The following is a 14,357-nucleotide window of genomic DNA, read 5'->3' as shown; positions in this document are numbered from 1 at the left end:
GCAATTTGTACCAATTTACAAAGGATTAGAGAATGATGACATTTCTTGAGGAACCAAAGAGTGACCTTTCGCATCTGTGCAAAAAAGAGACTAATTTCCGAAGTTGAAACTCTGTAATTAAGGTTTTTAAAATCTTGTTTAAACAGAACAAAGCAGTATTTCAGAAGCAGTGTTTTGAACGTCGTTCTTTTTTTCCCTGTTATACGTGAAATCCATTTCCATTCCACTGTAACAAGCATTTGTATGTGGTCATTTACTGTTATTAATTCCTCTTTAATTCTTAGGATTTGTTTGTTTAGTTGCAGGTATTTCCTGTGCTATATATGTGTTTGGGAGATGGGTGGGCAGGAATTGCCATTTCAGGTTGGGCATCTTTCTAAGGTAGAACGAAGGTTAAATTAAAGATATAATTGACAGTTTTTCTGTTTTGGATTAGAAAAAAAGATAAAAAGATAACCAGTTCCTCTACTTCCATACTTCCATCCAGGACTACTTTCTTCTCTTGGCTGTTCTGCTTGCCAGATAAGAGGGTATGGTGCTATTGATCCCAAGGGCTCCTAGTCCTCTTGGGAAGTTTGGTTGTGAGATGAGTCTCTACCACCTCACTGTTCTTTTGTTTTTTTTGTCTTTTAATGGGCATAACGCTTAATCTTCTGAATGTAAAGTCTGCTTTTCCACATTTGTAACTTTTCCCTTCAAGGGACCTATAATAGGCATTGAGGAATTGCTGATGGAAAGAAACCAAAAAAGTAAGAGCTTTAGGTTTTCCTTTACCATTTGAATTAGTTATGTCATCTTGTTTTAGTAAATAGGGATGAGAAAATGGAGATGAGAATTTTGAAGACAAGGGAAGATTGCACAGTCAGCTTCTCCTTTCTCTTCCCTCCACCATACCTTAAGCAGGGGCTGTGGGGTTATTATATAAACACAATAATATATATCTATATATATTGAAATATATATATAAATATATATTGAGATTATCGGAGAACATATAACATGATACTACTTTATAATGTTTATTATTTGGAGAGATAGTGGAAGCCTTTCATATGATTTCCTTATCAAACTCTTAAGGATGAAGTAGCCTGGCACATAGAAGGCACTCATTTTTCTTTTTTAAAAGTATTGCATTGTAGATATATTCTTCTCATAGAGTGGACATCTGTTATATAAGAGTGTAACCCAGGGGCGCCTCGGTGGCTCAGTTGGTTGAGTGTCCGACTCTTGGTTTTGGCTTAGGTCATGGTCTTGTAGTTGTGGAATCAAGCCCTGGGTCAGGCTCCATGCTCAGTGTGGAGTCTGCTTGAGATTCTTTCCCCCTTCCTCTCTCTCTGCTCCTCCCTCTGCTTGCTCGTCTGCACACTCTCTCAAATAAATAAATAAAAATCTTAAAAAAAAAAAAAGTATCACCCAGTTGGGAGTCAGCTGTAGTGCCTGTCTTCCCCCAAACAGTGAAAAATGGGTCTGCTCCATACCATTACGAGGGTCTTGGAACTGATTTATTTCTATAACACTGCCTTAGAATCTAGTGGCGTTGTGAAGTTGTGCCTGTTGCTTTTAATCTCTGTTTCTCCATGGGCTATGGAATACATGACCTTTCAGTGTTACAGAAATACAGGAACCAGAAATAGAAAATTCATTTACCTCCTCTCAAGCTCATCAGTGGCGATGTAATATGGGTGACCTCTATGTGTTGGCAATAGTACAGAGCCACTGGAAGAACTGAGACCATGAAGTTGTCCGTGAAAAAGTACCTTTGTTGAAAACATTAACAATTTATGTTCTAGGCCCAAATTACTTTCACATGTTAGTCTTTACTTACAAAACATTTTAAATTTTACTAACATAATGCTAAAATTGACCTTTTTTGGTTGTGTAGTTCTGTGAATATTAATACACGTGTAGATTTACCATCACCAGAGTCAGGATTCAGAATTGTTCCATTACCTCCAAAAGCTCCGTCATGCTATCTTTGTATTTGTAGTTAAACCTTACCCAAATCCAAGTTACAATTGATCAAAGAATTCTTTGTCATTACAGCTTTGACCTTTTGAGAATGTCATATAAATGCAGTTGTGTAGTATGTAACCTTTTGACACTGGCTTCTTTGAGTATATTGCCTTTAAGATTCTTTCAAGTTGTTGAGTGAACCACTAGTGCATTCCTTTTTTTTTTTTTTTTTTTGGCTGAGTAGTATTCCATTGTATGGTTGAATGTACCATAGTTTATTTTTATTGAATCTAGTATATCAGTTTGTTCTTTTCTTGTACTATCTTTGTCTGGTTTTGCTATCAGGATAATGCTGGACTCATAAAATGAATTGGGTAGTATTTATCTTCCATTTTCTGGAGGAGATTGTGTGGAACTGGTGTTAATTTTTTAAATGTTTAGTAAACTTCAGCAGGAAAGTTATCTGGGCCTGGAGGTTTCTTTTTTTGGAATACTACAGATTTAATTTCTTTAAACAGTACTAGGGCTTTTTCAGTGTTATTTGCTAGAGGTTTAAATTTTATTGATTGATTCTTTTCAATGAACAGGCTTTTGGTTTCATTGATTTTTCTGTTTTCGATTTCATTGATTTCTGCTCTCTTTATTTCTTTCCCTCTGCCTGTTTTATATATCTTTTTCTTTTATTAGTTTTTTAGCATAGAAATTTAGATCATGATTTGAGACCTTTTCTGATGTAAATGCTTTGATGCAGTCATGCTTTCCCTACATCTCACATATTATAATTATTGATATATTTGGATTTAGTTCTATTTTATTTTTTTATTTTTTAGAGAGAGAGAGTACACATGTGCGAGGGGGGTGCGAAGCAGAGGGTGAGGTAGAGAATCTTAAGCAGGCTCCGTGCCCTTGGCAAGGGGCTCGATCTTACCACCATGAGATCAGGACTTGAGCTGAAATCAAGAGTCAGATGCCCAACCGACTGAGCCACCCAGGCGCCCCCATTTTATTTTTTTGTTTCCCTTTTTGTTCTTACGTAACCTCTTTCTTTGGGTTATTTGAACATTTTTTAGTATTCCATTTTAGTTTATTATGTTTCTGCCTATGTATCATTTTTTTAGTGATTGCTCTAAGGATTATAATACATACATTTATATTTTCACAGTTTCCTTAGAATCAGTATTTTATCACTTTAAGTGAAATATAGAAACCTTATCACCATGTAGGTCCCTTTTGTAATTGTCTTGTGTTTCATCTACATGTATTGGAAATCTTATTAGAAAGTTTTGCAATACTTGCTTTTCATTGCCAAACATATTTTAAAGAACTCAGGAGGGTAGTTAATTATATTTATCCAGATATTTATCATTTCTGTTGCTCTTCATCTTCACAAATTTGACTGTGATGTGTCTAGGCATGGATTTCATTAACCTGTTTGGGGTTTGTGAGCCTCTTGAATTTAGAGGTTTATATCTTCCACCAAATTTGAGAGTTTCTGGCCATTATTTCTCTTCATCCTTCCTTTTCCAGAATGAGAAAGAGAACTCATTCTCTTTTCCTTGGGGTCTTGACTTGAATGTTAGGGTTTTGGTGTTGTCCTACAGGTCCCTAAGGCACTAATATTTTTTTCAATATTTTTTCTGTTGCTCAGATTGGATAATTTCTGTTTATCAGTCTTTAAGTTCACTGACTTTCCATTCTGCTGTTGAGTCTGTCCAGTGTATTTTCTGTTTCAGTTATTGCATTTTTCAGTTCTAAAATTTCCATCTGATGGTTCTTTATATCTTGTGGGTTTGTTTTTGCTGTGACTTTCTAGTTTTCCGTTTGTTTCAAGAGTATTTGCTCTTACTTGTGGACCTTTTTTTTTTTTTTTTTTTTTTTTACCTGCTTTAAAGTCTTTGTCAGATAATTTCACCCAGTGCTCTAATATCTGTGTTATCTTGGTGGTGTTTTCTGTTGCTTCTCTTTTCCCACAGGAGTTTGAGATTTTTTTGTTCTCTCTGCCAAGTAATTTTGGGTTGTGTTTTGGAGATTTTGAACATTATGACATGAATCTTATTGTCTTGCTTAAATGCTATAGAGAATGTTGATGTTTTTATTTGGGCAAGCAGTTGATTCAGTTAGGTTTTAGTCCACAATTCCAACCAGCTTTCTTCAGGCTGTAGTTTTAATCTCAGTTCTGTTTTCAAAACCTTTGTAGTACATTTGGATTTTTCCCATAGTGTGTATTACCCAGTAGCCAATCTGTGACTTGCGTGGGGGTTTATCCTGTATTTTAGTCTTCAGAGTCTGTGGTATGCTGCTTAATGTTAAACCTGTAGTTGTACAGCTCAGGGGTGAGCCAGGAGTTCATAAACAACTTCTAAGTTACTTAAACTCTTCACCTTCTATTATGCTCATGATGTTTTCTAGATCCTTGGGACACCCCCCGCCCTCCCCCCTCCCCTGCACCTTCTGTCCTCTGGCTGGAAACCCCAGTCTTCATTTCATTTATTCCACTGTGGTGCGTGTTTTCTACAATTGCTCGAAGCAAGTGACAGGAAGACAAGAGAAAAATTGAGATTAGTCTGGTTTCTTCAGTCAGTGAGGATGGTACCTTTCCCTCAGAGTTTTAGGCTCCTGCTGACTCTGCTGCTGCCACTGTTGCAGCTGTCTCCACAGGATTGCTTGGGAATTGGGTCATGGGGAATGAGGAACAGAAAAAAGAAGAGATTTCCCTTACTCCTTCTAAGCAATTAGGAGACCCCTTTTCCACTCCTTGGACAGAGATAGAGGGCTTTTCCTAGAGCTTTCTCTCTCTCTGCTGTTCCCAACAGCTACTTTTTGGGTTTCAGGTTCCATTAAGCCCAGGCTGGGGGCAAAACTGGATGGAAAAATTATAAGCTCACTACCAGCCTGATAATATATGAGATTCTGGGCTCTTCCCCAATCCACCTGCTGTTATTTACTTTCAGAATTTCAGTTTAGCTGCTCCATTTATTCTGTCTGGGTTTTATAGTTTCAGTCAGTGAGATTAACAAGGTGGAATGTGCTTAGTCCATTTTACCCAGAACTCCCCAGTTTACTTATTACCAGTATTAGAATGTAATGGGAACTTGAATCTCCTTATTTCATTTAAATATGGTTTGTCAATTACATTTTTTTTTAACATGTGTGTGATCCTGTATGTAACAGTGCAAGCCATATTGAGGAGATGATGCTACATTAAATGTAAAAGGAAACAGGAAAATTAATTTCTCTTTTAGAGCATAGTCTTCATGAAATCTAGTTTTCCGTAATTACATTACATTTGAAAAACCTTTTTCCTATTTTTAGTTTAATCTGTGTTTTCTGCCTGAGGATTTCCAATTCCCTTCACTTTGGAAATATTTTATTTTTCATTCATTCTAACCTTTTAAAAATGATTTGCTTCAGGGGTTCCTGGGTGCTCAGTTGATTGTTTCCCTTTGGCTCAGCTCATGATCTCAGAGTCCTGGGATTGAGCCCTGCGTTGGGCTCCCTATTCAGTAGGGAGTCTGCTTCTTGTTTTTACTCTGCCCCTCCTGCTCTCATGTTTGCACACATTTTTTCTCAAATAAATGAAATCTTTAAAAAAAATAATTTGCTTCAATAATTAGGTTATTAGTCATTGTAGAGCTCAGTATGAGGTGATATGTTTCATATTAGTGAAATCTTGGCTCTCACATGATGTTGCAGACACTGCACAAGAATTTTAGAGACAATAATTTAAATTCTAGTAGTTGTTAAATTTTTGTATCTTTTTCTAACTTGACTTCTTAGGTGATATGAACAGTCTGTTTGTTGGGGTAGATTTTTTCTAATGCTCCGTTACTTTGTTTTCAGTTGGTTTTTTGTTATATGCTGAAATGTGACTTCTTGTGCTTCTCTGACTAAACAAATGTTTTCAGTATTGTTTGCCTCCATTACCTGTGTGTATCCTCATATTTGAAGGCATATACTTAACTGTGTCAAAATGTCTCACATTCTAAATAAATTGTATTCACTATTCAGGACCCTCTGGAATAAATCATTCTTTACATTTTCTTGTTCTCTTTTATTCTGAACCCAAGGTAAATAGGGTAGCAGCTGGGTGAAAGTCACGTAATATAGGACTAATTTTCATAATTCCCTCCCCAGAATAGTTTGATGGAAAACTGATTACGTGACTGTTCCACCTGAAGAGTCTTAAAGGTAAGAGGACTTGTGAAAATTTTATACTTACGAAAACCTTAAAATGACACTCGTAGGTACTACCTTGGAAATTATGGTTATAGCTTCACTTAACTATGACCTCTTCTTTTTTGCTGGAGTTGCCATGTTAAAACCATTTAGTGTTTTATCTCCTATACCTATATAAAGTAGAAAATAGGATGCAAAAATCGTAGGACTATTTTTTTTTTGAGTCCTAGATTTTGTCTTGTTTCAACATTTTTGTTTCCAGATAAATAGGAATCTTGATAAATACTACCTGTGTAGAATAAAGAACATATTTATCCTTATGTAAGATCTGTTTGAAAAGCTGTTTGACAGTTTAAATTTTGTGAACTCTTTCTTCCTTACGTTCTTTGTGTATGTGGATATTCTTTGAAATATAGGAATTTTTAAAATAACGAAAATCTATTCTTAGAGTCATACAGATTTACAATCTTATATCCTATATACCTAAGATCCTTTTGGGATGCAGTGGTGTTCATGTGTTTGTGTCTGTGTGTTGTTGAGTACTTCTTTTGTGCTAGTTTTGGTGTAAAGTCCTTTAGAGGGATTATGTGATTATGTAATTTAGTCTTCATAATGACTGAAGTAGTTACTACATTTATCCCCATTTGATAGATGAGGAAACAGGCTTAAAGATTAAGGTTAAGGTCACACAGCTAGTAAGTGGCAGACTAGTTGTGGTTTGAGACAGTTTTTTTCTAAAACCTGTGCTTAAAGGGATATTCCTGTCTCTATTCTGAAGAGTACTGGTATTAAAGCTCCAGCAACAAACATGCAGATGAGGGGTATTTTAAACAAAAACATGTTAGAATAGCTCACTTGAAGCAAAGAAGTCTACTTACAAACTAATAAAATTGCTGTACAGGTAGAAAAAAACTTTGGGACCATTTTGTAAGGGATTTAAAAATCAGTTGCAGAGCAGTACTGAGTTGATTATGTGGCAGAGAGGCTGGAAAGGAAATAATTATTAAGCTGAAGGAGTTAATTGCCTTAACCTTACTCTGAAGTGAATTAATTAAGGCACTAGAGCAAATATGTGTGATAGTTTAAGCCAGACTGATAAAATAAATGTAGATAAATCAACAAAATCACATAGCCTTCAGGGGTGTTTGAAAAGGAGCTCAAGGACAACATGTAGAACCATTGACTCAGATGTGTAATAAGTAACTGTTCTGCCAGAGTACAGGTTGAATATAGATGTAGAGATACCTATACTTAGAAAGCTTAACGAGCCCTCTGTAATGAGAGACTGAGCCACATCTGTAAACTTTTTCTGGAAAGGGCCAGGTCATAGGTACTTTAGGCTTTGTGGAGTATATGGTTTGTCACAATTATTTGTATTCGCTGTGCAAAAGAAGCCATAGGCAATATCTAAAGGAATGAGCATGGTTGTGATTCAACAAAACTTTATTTACAGAAAAACTCGGCCAGTGCCAGTTTTTTGACCACTGGCCTATAATAATGGATACTATCCCTCCCTGGACATCAATAAAAAATAGCCTTGCTATCGTTTCTTCAAGTGAAAAGAACATTCTTAATGGGAGGATCAAATTTTTAATAGATAATTTGGTGGCAGTTAATGGCTTTATTTAGGACTGGGATTGAGATGAAAGATCCTGCATTTAATAGTAATGGTTATTAACATTGGAGTGTTTATTACTGCTAGACAATGTCATAAGCATAGGTTTGCCTGACACCAGTGCCCAAGTCATTAATCACTGAAATATAGCACTCAGAGTACCTTACTGAATGCCCCCTCTTTTTAAATTTAATTTATTAGACAGGGGATTGAATTTGGGGACCAGTTTATCTTGGATAGAGGATTGGAAATAAAGGAGAAAGAAGAATAGATTATTGGAGAGTGGTTCTGGGAGTCATTGGATTCTCTGCAGACCTTAGCCATGTGAATCAATATAATATTTAGCATCTTCATGAAATATGCTTTGTCCTTGGCCTAAGTATGCCCAACATAGGGATAGCTCTTACTTTTTCCCCAGTATCCCTTTCATTCAGCCTTGGCTCTCATTTATCATATCTGTGCCCTTCTGTGATAGAGTCTATAATGGCAGGATTGGGTTTGAGAGTGGGGTGGGAATAGAGTTAAACTTCCTCATGGCCTTTCATATGTCTTCTTTTTTTTTTTTTTTTTTTAAGATTTTATTTATTTATTTGACAGAGACAGTCAGCAAGAGAGGGAACACAAGCAGGGGGAGTGGGAGAGGAAGAAGCAGGCTCCCAGCGGAGCAGGGAGCCCAGTGCGGGGCTCGATCCCAGGGATCATGCCCTGAGCTGAAGGCAGATGCTTAACGACTGAGCCACCCAGGCACCCCCATATGTCTTCTTTTTTTGTACCCACAGAATATTAGTACACTTGATCAATTTAGTTGTTACTCAGAAGTGTTGATTTGTGTTTTTTCAGTCCTGCGTTTGCCTTTGTCTTTCACTTCTGTCTAGGGAAAACAAACTGGACAGTCAACACTTTTATTACCTTTCCCTATTTTTCTGTTCTTACTGGCACCAATAATAGTAGTAATAGGAGCGCCTGGTTGGCTCAGTTGCTTGAGCCACTGGCTCTTAATTTCAGCTCAGGTCATGATCTCAGGGTCCTGGGATCAAGCCCTAGGTCAGGTTCTGTGCTCAGCATGGAGTCTGCTTGAGGATTCTCTCTCCCTCCAGCCGCAATCCCCCCCCCCACCTCCGTGTGTGCTTGGGCATTAGCTCTCTCTAAAAATAAATCTTTAGAAAAAAAATAATGATAATAACAGCTATTTACTGCATGGCAGTGGAGCTGCAATTTGAATGTAGGTCTAAGTCTTAACTAGGATGTTCATATCTTTAGATACTGTGGACTTGCTTGAAGGACAGTAGGAGGAAGCAAGGAGAGCAAGGTTTGAAGATGTAGGTGGAAGGAAACAGGCTTTGGAAGAGAAAAGGATGGAGAGAAGGGAAGGATAGGAATTTTAAATGGAGCTGGCCAAGGCTAAAATGTTTAGTTTCTATTAGTGGGAACCTCTGGTCCCTTCTCTGATTCCTTGAAGCTTGAGGTGCTTTTAGCAACTACTACAATAGAAAATACATTGCTAGTGTCTTAGGTGTAACTTGAAACAATTTTCTTTTATAGAGGATTGTAGTTATGTCCTAGAACTGTGCTGTCCAGCATAGTAACCAGTAACCACATTGGATTACTTAAATTTAAATTAATTAAAATCTAAATGAAAAATTTTGTCCCTTGGTTGTACTAGTCACATTTCAGGTGCTTGACAGAACAATTCCCTGTTGGGCAGTCCTGTTCTAGAGAACTGAACTATCTTCTACACTGCTTTTACTTGAATGCACTGTAATGGCTGGCCTGGGATTCTCACTTCCATGTATTCCAGGGTTTGTGTGGGAGAAGGAGTTCTGAATTCTGAAAACTGATTGGTATTAGCGCTCTTTTTTTTTTAATTCCACATTTAAAAGTGGATGCTTTTATGATAAATAAAATTTTTAAATTAGGTAGTTTTTCCCAAACTGTTTTTATGAACATATTTGGAATAGTATTTCTAATTCATAACAGATTTCTAACACATACCAATATATAATGAAATAAAAAGGGCAACTTGGAAGATATGAGTACTTTAAGATCATTATGTTAGGGATAAAAGACTTAAAAGATACATTAGCTTGGAAAGGTGGAGCCTGGGAAGAGATATTAAAGATTGAAATTTGTAAATTAAAGTCATCTGAAAAGTAAAGTTTAGAATTAACTTAAAATCAAGAATAAACAACCATTCTTTGAGATTCATTTGAGGTAAACCAAAATTAAAAGAAAATTCTGTTTGATTTATAGATAATTTACAGAACTCGGTCGAACTGTTAAGGAGTTTAGGTAGAATATGATATGATTAAGAGTCATTAGTAGTTAATATCATGAAATCAAGTTATATCTAACTTTTTGGGTAACCACAAGGAGGGATAGTCCTGCCCACCCACAGCTTATCTCTTAAGTTTTTTTATTGACACAAATTATTGGCTTAGGACCATGTGTCTGTATTGTATTCCTATGCTCCTGTTACTGGAAATTTAAAGCAAAACTGGTATTAAAAACCATGAATCCTTAGATTAAAAACTGGAATCTAGGCAGATAGAACAAATAAACATGAACAAGTTATAACTTTGTAAGTTGTTGAACTAAAACTTGTGACTTTTATCAGTGAAATGCTAAATCGCTATCATTTTGAATGAATTAATTGGTAATGTAGCATAATTGCTTTTAGATATGGCAGCAGTTAATATGTGATGTGTTTAAGAAGCAGCACACAAGTTATAAGAATTTGGAGCACTTAGTTTTTTTAAGCAGATTTCTAACAAGGAAGGGCAGTCTGTTACTTGATTGAGGCTTCTTAGTTTCTCAGTGATAAACTTGTTTATGTACTTCATTGCATGAGTTAAAATACAAAGGGCAGTATTTACTGTAAAATGTTAGTCATTGATTATAATTTATATGTTAATGTAAAATTTGTGAGCTTAATATTCTTAAGGAAGGAAATGTGAAAACAGCATAGACCATCCAGTTGGACATAAATTATTTAGCTGCATAAAGGAATAGTATATTGCGTGTTTTGAGAACTTCCTAGATTTTTAAAATACTGTGTTAATTTTCAGATGGACATTTTATCACATTTAATTAACTCTCAAATATTTTTTATTCTTAGATACTTAGGATACTGGGAGAGTTGGTATGGTATGAATTTACCCACATAAATATTACACTCAATTGTGGATCATACCAGGAGCACAATATGCCTTCAAAACCAATTAAGTTGAGAAGTTGCCTAGAGCAGTGTTTCTCAGGCTTTAACGTAGGTATAAATCATGTCCAGATCTTGATAAAATGCAGATTCTTATTCACTAGATCTGGAGTGGTGCCCAAAGTATCCTGCAATTGTAATAAGTTCCCAAGTGATACTGATACTGTCCTTCTGAGAGAATATCAAGTAGAGTAATCCATGACTATCTGAATATTTTTATAATAATCTTCTCTCTCAGTAATTCCATTATTGTAGTTGCTCAGATCAGAACACTTTGGAATTATCCTAGAGTCTTGCTCTCTAATACATACCTCACATTCAGTCTTTCTGCAAATCCTGATGGCTATATTTTGAAAATAGATGGAATTTGATCCCTTTTCATCACCGTTGCTACTACTCTGGTACAAGCCACTGTCATCTCCTTCCCTAGATGATCAGTCGACTTGTTTTTCCTTTGCTTCCTCCTCTGCTTCAAATCTGGTACTGGCCCATGTCATTCAGAGAAGCAGTCAGTGTGTCTGTTTAACTCAGCCCTTAAGGTGTTATATGATCTTCCTACCTCTCTGTCCTCATTTTCTACTTTTCCTCTCTTTCATTCTATTCTAACCACACTTGCCTCCTTGTTTTTCCTTGGACATATCAGACACATTGCTCTTCTCTGCCTTTGGACTTTATATTTGCTGTTCTTTTCAGCCTAGAATGCAGGTCCTCTAGGTATTCACATAATTCTCTCCCCTGATTGTTTCAGATTGCCATTTCAAATTTCACTTTATCAGAAAGGCTTTCCCTAAATACTTTGTTTGAAATAACAGTTTCTCCATAATTGTATGTTTATTTTATAATTGTATTGCTTTATTTTTCTCAACATCCCGATATACTAGATATTTTAGTGTGTTTATTGTATCTCCCCTGCTAGAATGTAAAGTCAGTAATTTCTGTCTGTCTTGTTGAATGCCTAATAGTATACCTGTGGCACTCAATAAATCTTTGAATTAAAAAAAAAAAAAGCCCATGAGGAAGTCATTGGGCCTCTGTTTGAATACCTTCATTGATAGGTTGTTCAGCCCATTCCATTTGAAGGTAACCTTCTCCTTAAGCTTTCTGTTCTTCCAGGCTAAACATTCTTACTACTTGACTTTTTTGTATATGATACGGTTTCCAAGGCTGTCACCAGGTTAGTCATCTCCCCTGGACATTCATCATTTTGTTGTTGTAAATAAAATAGCATCAGAACTAAAACAAATGTTGCAAATGTAGGCTGAGGAGGAAGTTTTCCTCTTGTTTTTGACAATCTTCTTTTATTAAGGCAGACTGTGATTAAATTAACTTTTAAAAGTAATCCTTACCAATTTTGACTTTTTAATCTACTAAAACCTTTAAATCATTCTTCTGTGTGCTGCTAAGTTTCTTTTCTGCTCTACAGTTGGTTTTTTTTTTTAAGATTTGATTTATTTATTTGACACAGAGACAGCCAGTGAGAGAGACTGCCAGTGAGAGAGAGACAAGCAGGGGGAGTGGGAGAGGAAGAAGCAGGCTCCCAGCAGGGGAGCCCGATGTGGGGCTCGATCCCAGAACGCCAGGATCACGCCCTGAGCCGAAGGCAGACGCTTAACGACTGAGCCACCCAGGCGCCCCTACAGTTGGTTTTTGAACCAAAGTGTGGGTCTTTGCATTTCTCCTTATTTAGTCTAAAAGAATTTTTTGGGGCAATACATACCTTTAATGTAGAAACTAGTGTGTTTAAATTATTGAAGAAACTAATAGAAAAATTACTTCATATAAATATGGGAGAATTATAACTGATGAAATTGGGGATTTCTTGTACTGAGTTATTCCAAAATGTTTCTGAACAGCTTATTACAACATGTGTCTTGCACCAGTTCAAGAAAGAATTCTGAATTGACTTAAAAAATAATTTTACCTCATGAACTTATTCCCCTTAACTAACAAATTCATGTCCTTTCCTACATTTCTCGTTTTGCCTCTTGTAATCATCATTTTCTTAGTCCTAAAGGCCAGAATAATCTTTGACTCCTTCCCTGTATTTAGTCACCCTATCTCAGAAATTGTTGTTTGTTAATTCCTTGCTTTTTTATTCACTTCATAGCCAATTACTCTAGCTCTGCAAATCTCTCTGCTTCTAATCTCTCCTTGCCCTAATCCATTTCTGTGCTTTGCTGGCAGATCATTCTTTTAAAAGATTCATTTATATTACTTTTATCATTTCATTCTCCTTCAGAGGAATCTGTAAGATTGGATCTAAACTTCTCAATCATTGGAGATCCTTTTGTAGTCTGTTCCTACTTCATTTATATTGCTTTTCTTATTGTCTTCCAGATAAACTTCTTGGCATATAGCCCTCCTCAGTACACACACACACACACACTCTCTCTCTGTTCCCCCCCCCTCTCTCTCTCTCATACTTTTACTCACTCTTGTTGTCAGATTGGCCTAGTTAAATGCTGTTTTATTACTTTATACTATGTTGCCCCTTAAATGCCTTAAGCTCAACACACATAACCTGTATCCTTTAGTGAAAACTCCAGTTCACATTGATCTCTTTTCCCTAAGCTCCAAATATGTTTTTGCCTGTACCTCCAAATCTATCATTTGGTCTTTGTTGCTTAATACTTACACAAGGCTTTTCCTTTTAGTAAGACTGCTTGATGGCAAGGAGTATAAAAGAGTACTGGATTATCCATAAAATTTACTGGCTTGGCTTGTACTATGTTCTTTTATGTCTAAAATAATTTCTTACAGTTCTGGGTTTTTGTTTTTATTTTTCATTGATACTGGGAGAATGAAAATATAAAAATTCTGTACTGTAATTTATCCTATAGGAAACCCTTTTTCAAGGAGAAATGAAGAGGAAAACTGTATATACCCTAAGTGTGGGAGATCAGGACTATGAAGATATGGAAGGTAACTTTTAATTTTTTATAAAGCTTGTGTGTTGAAAGTAAAACTTAATGTTTCTAAACTGTTCATTTGTGTACATTTTAAAATTCATAGTTTGTTTTCACTTATTTTCATTGGTTGTAAATTCTGAAATAAGCTGCTTGAATAAGAAGTGTATACATTTTTTTCCCTCCTCCCATGTCTTATTTTTGGTTGATCAAGGTTTTTGGTTTGTGTGTACTCTTTCTTCTTAAATTTTTGTTCCTTACTGGTTTATGAATATGCTAATCTGTTTTTGTTGTTGTAATCTTCCATTTTGGGTTTTTAAAATAGTTGGCATTGATCTTTTCCTCTGCTTCTAAAGTTAATATTTTAATATTCACTGTTAACAGTAAAAGAACCTTAGAACACTTTAACTCTGATCATCCTGCTCTTGACTTACAGGTTATAGTCATCCATTATCTTACAGTTCACAAGTATTGTTTTCTTCTGGGACTCATATGC

At 35.9% G+C, this 14,357-nt stretch overlaps 1 protein-coding gene across 5 annotated transcripts in view; it reads left to right on the top strand.

Annotated features, from left to right (window-relative positions):
- The window catches only part of SCAF11 (SR-related CTD associated factor 11), a 66,198-nt gene that overhangs the window by 10,749 nt on the left and 41,092 nt on the right, over nucleotides 1-14,357 (top strand). For 4 of the 5 annotated variants that reach the window (XM_057318961.1, XM_057318959.1, XM_026502044.4 and 1 more), the window contains 2 exons: nucleotides 6,088-6,141; nucleotides 13,796-13,877. In XM_057318961.1, the coding sequence (XP_057174944.1) occupies nucleotides 13,817-13,877 (61 nt within the window). In that variant the 5' untranslated portion in view covers nucleotides 6,088-6,141; nucleotides 13,796-13,816. The remainder of the gene's footprint in view (nucleotides 1-6,087; nucleotides 6,142-13,795; nucleotides 13,878-14,357) is intronic. The other variant, XM_026502046.4, reaches the window with a different exon arrangement.

Source organism: Ursus arctos, unplaced genomic scaffold (genome assembly GCF_023065955.2).
Source record: "Ursus arctos isolate Adak ecotype North America unplaced genomic scaffold, UrsArc2.0 scaffold_26, whole genome shotgun sequence".
In the NCBI taxonomy this organism is placed as follows: Eukaryota; Metazoa; Chordata; class Mammalia; order Carnivora; family Ursidae; genus Ursus; species Ursus arctos.
The sequence above is the reverse complement of the archived record's forward strand: the minus strand, read 5'-3'. Positions and strand labels throughout refer to the sequence as shown.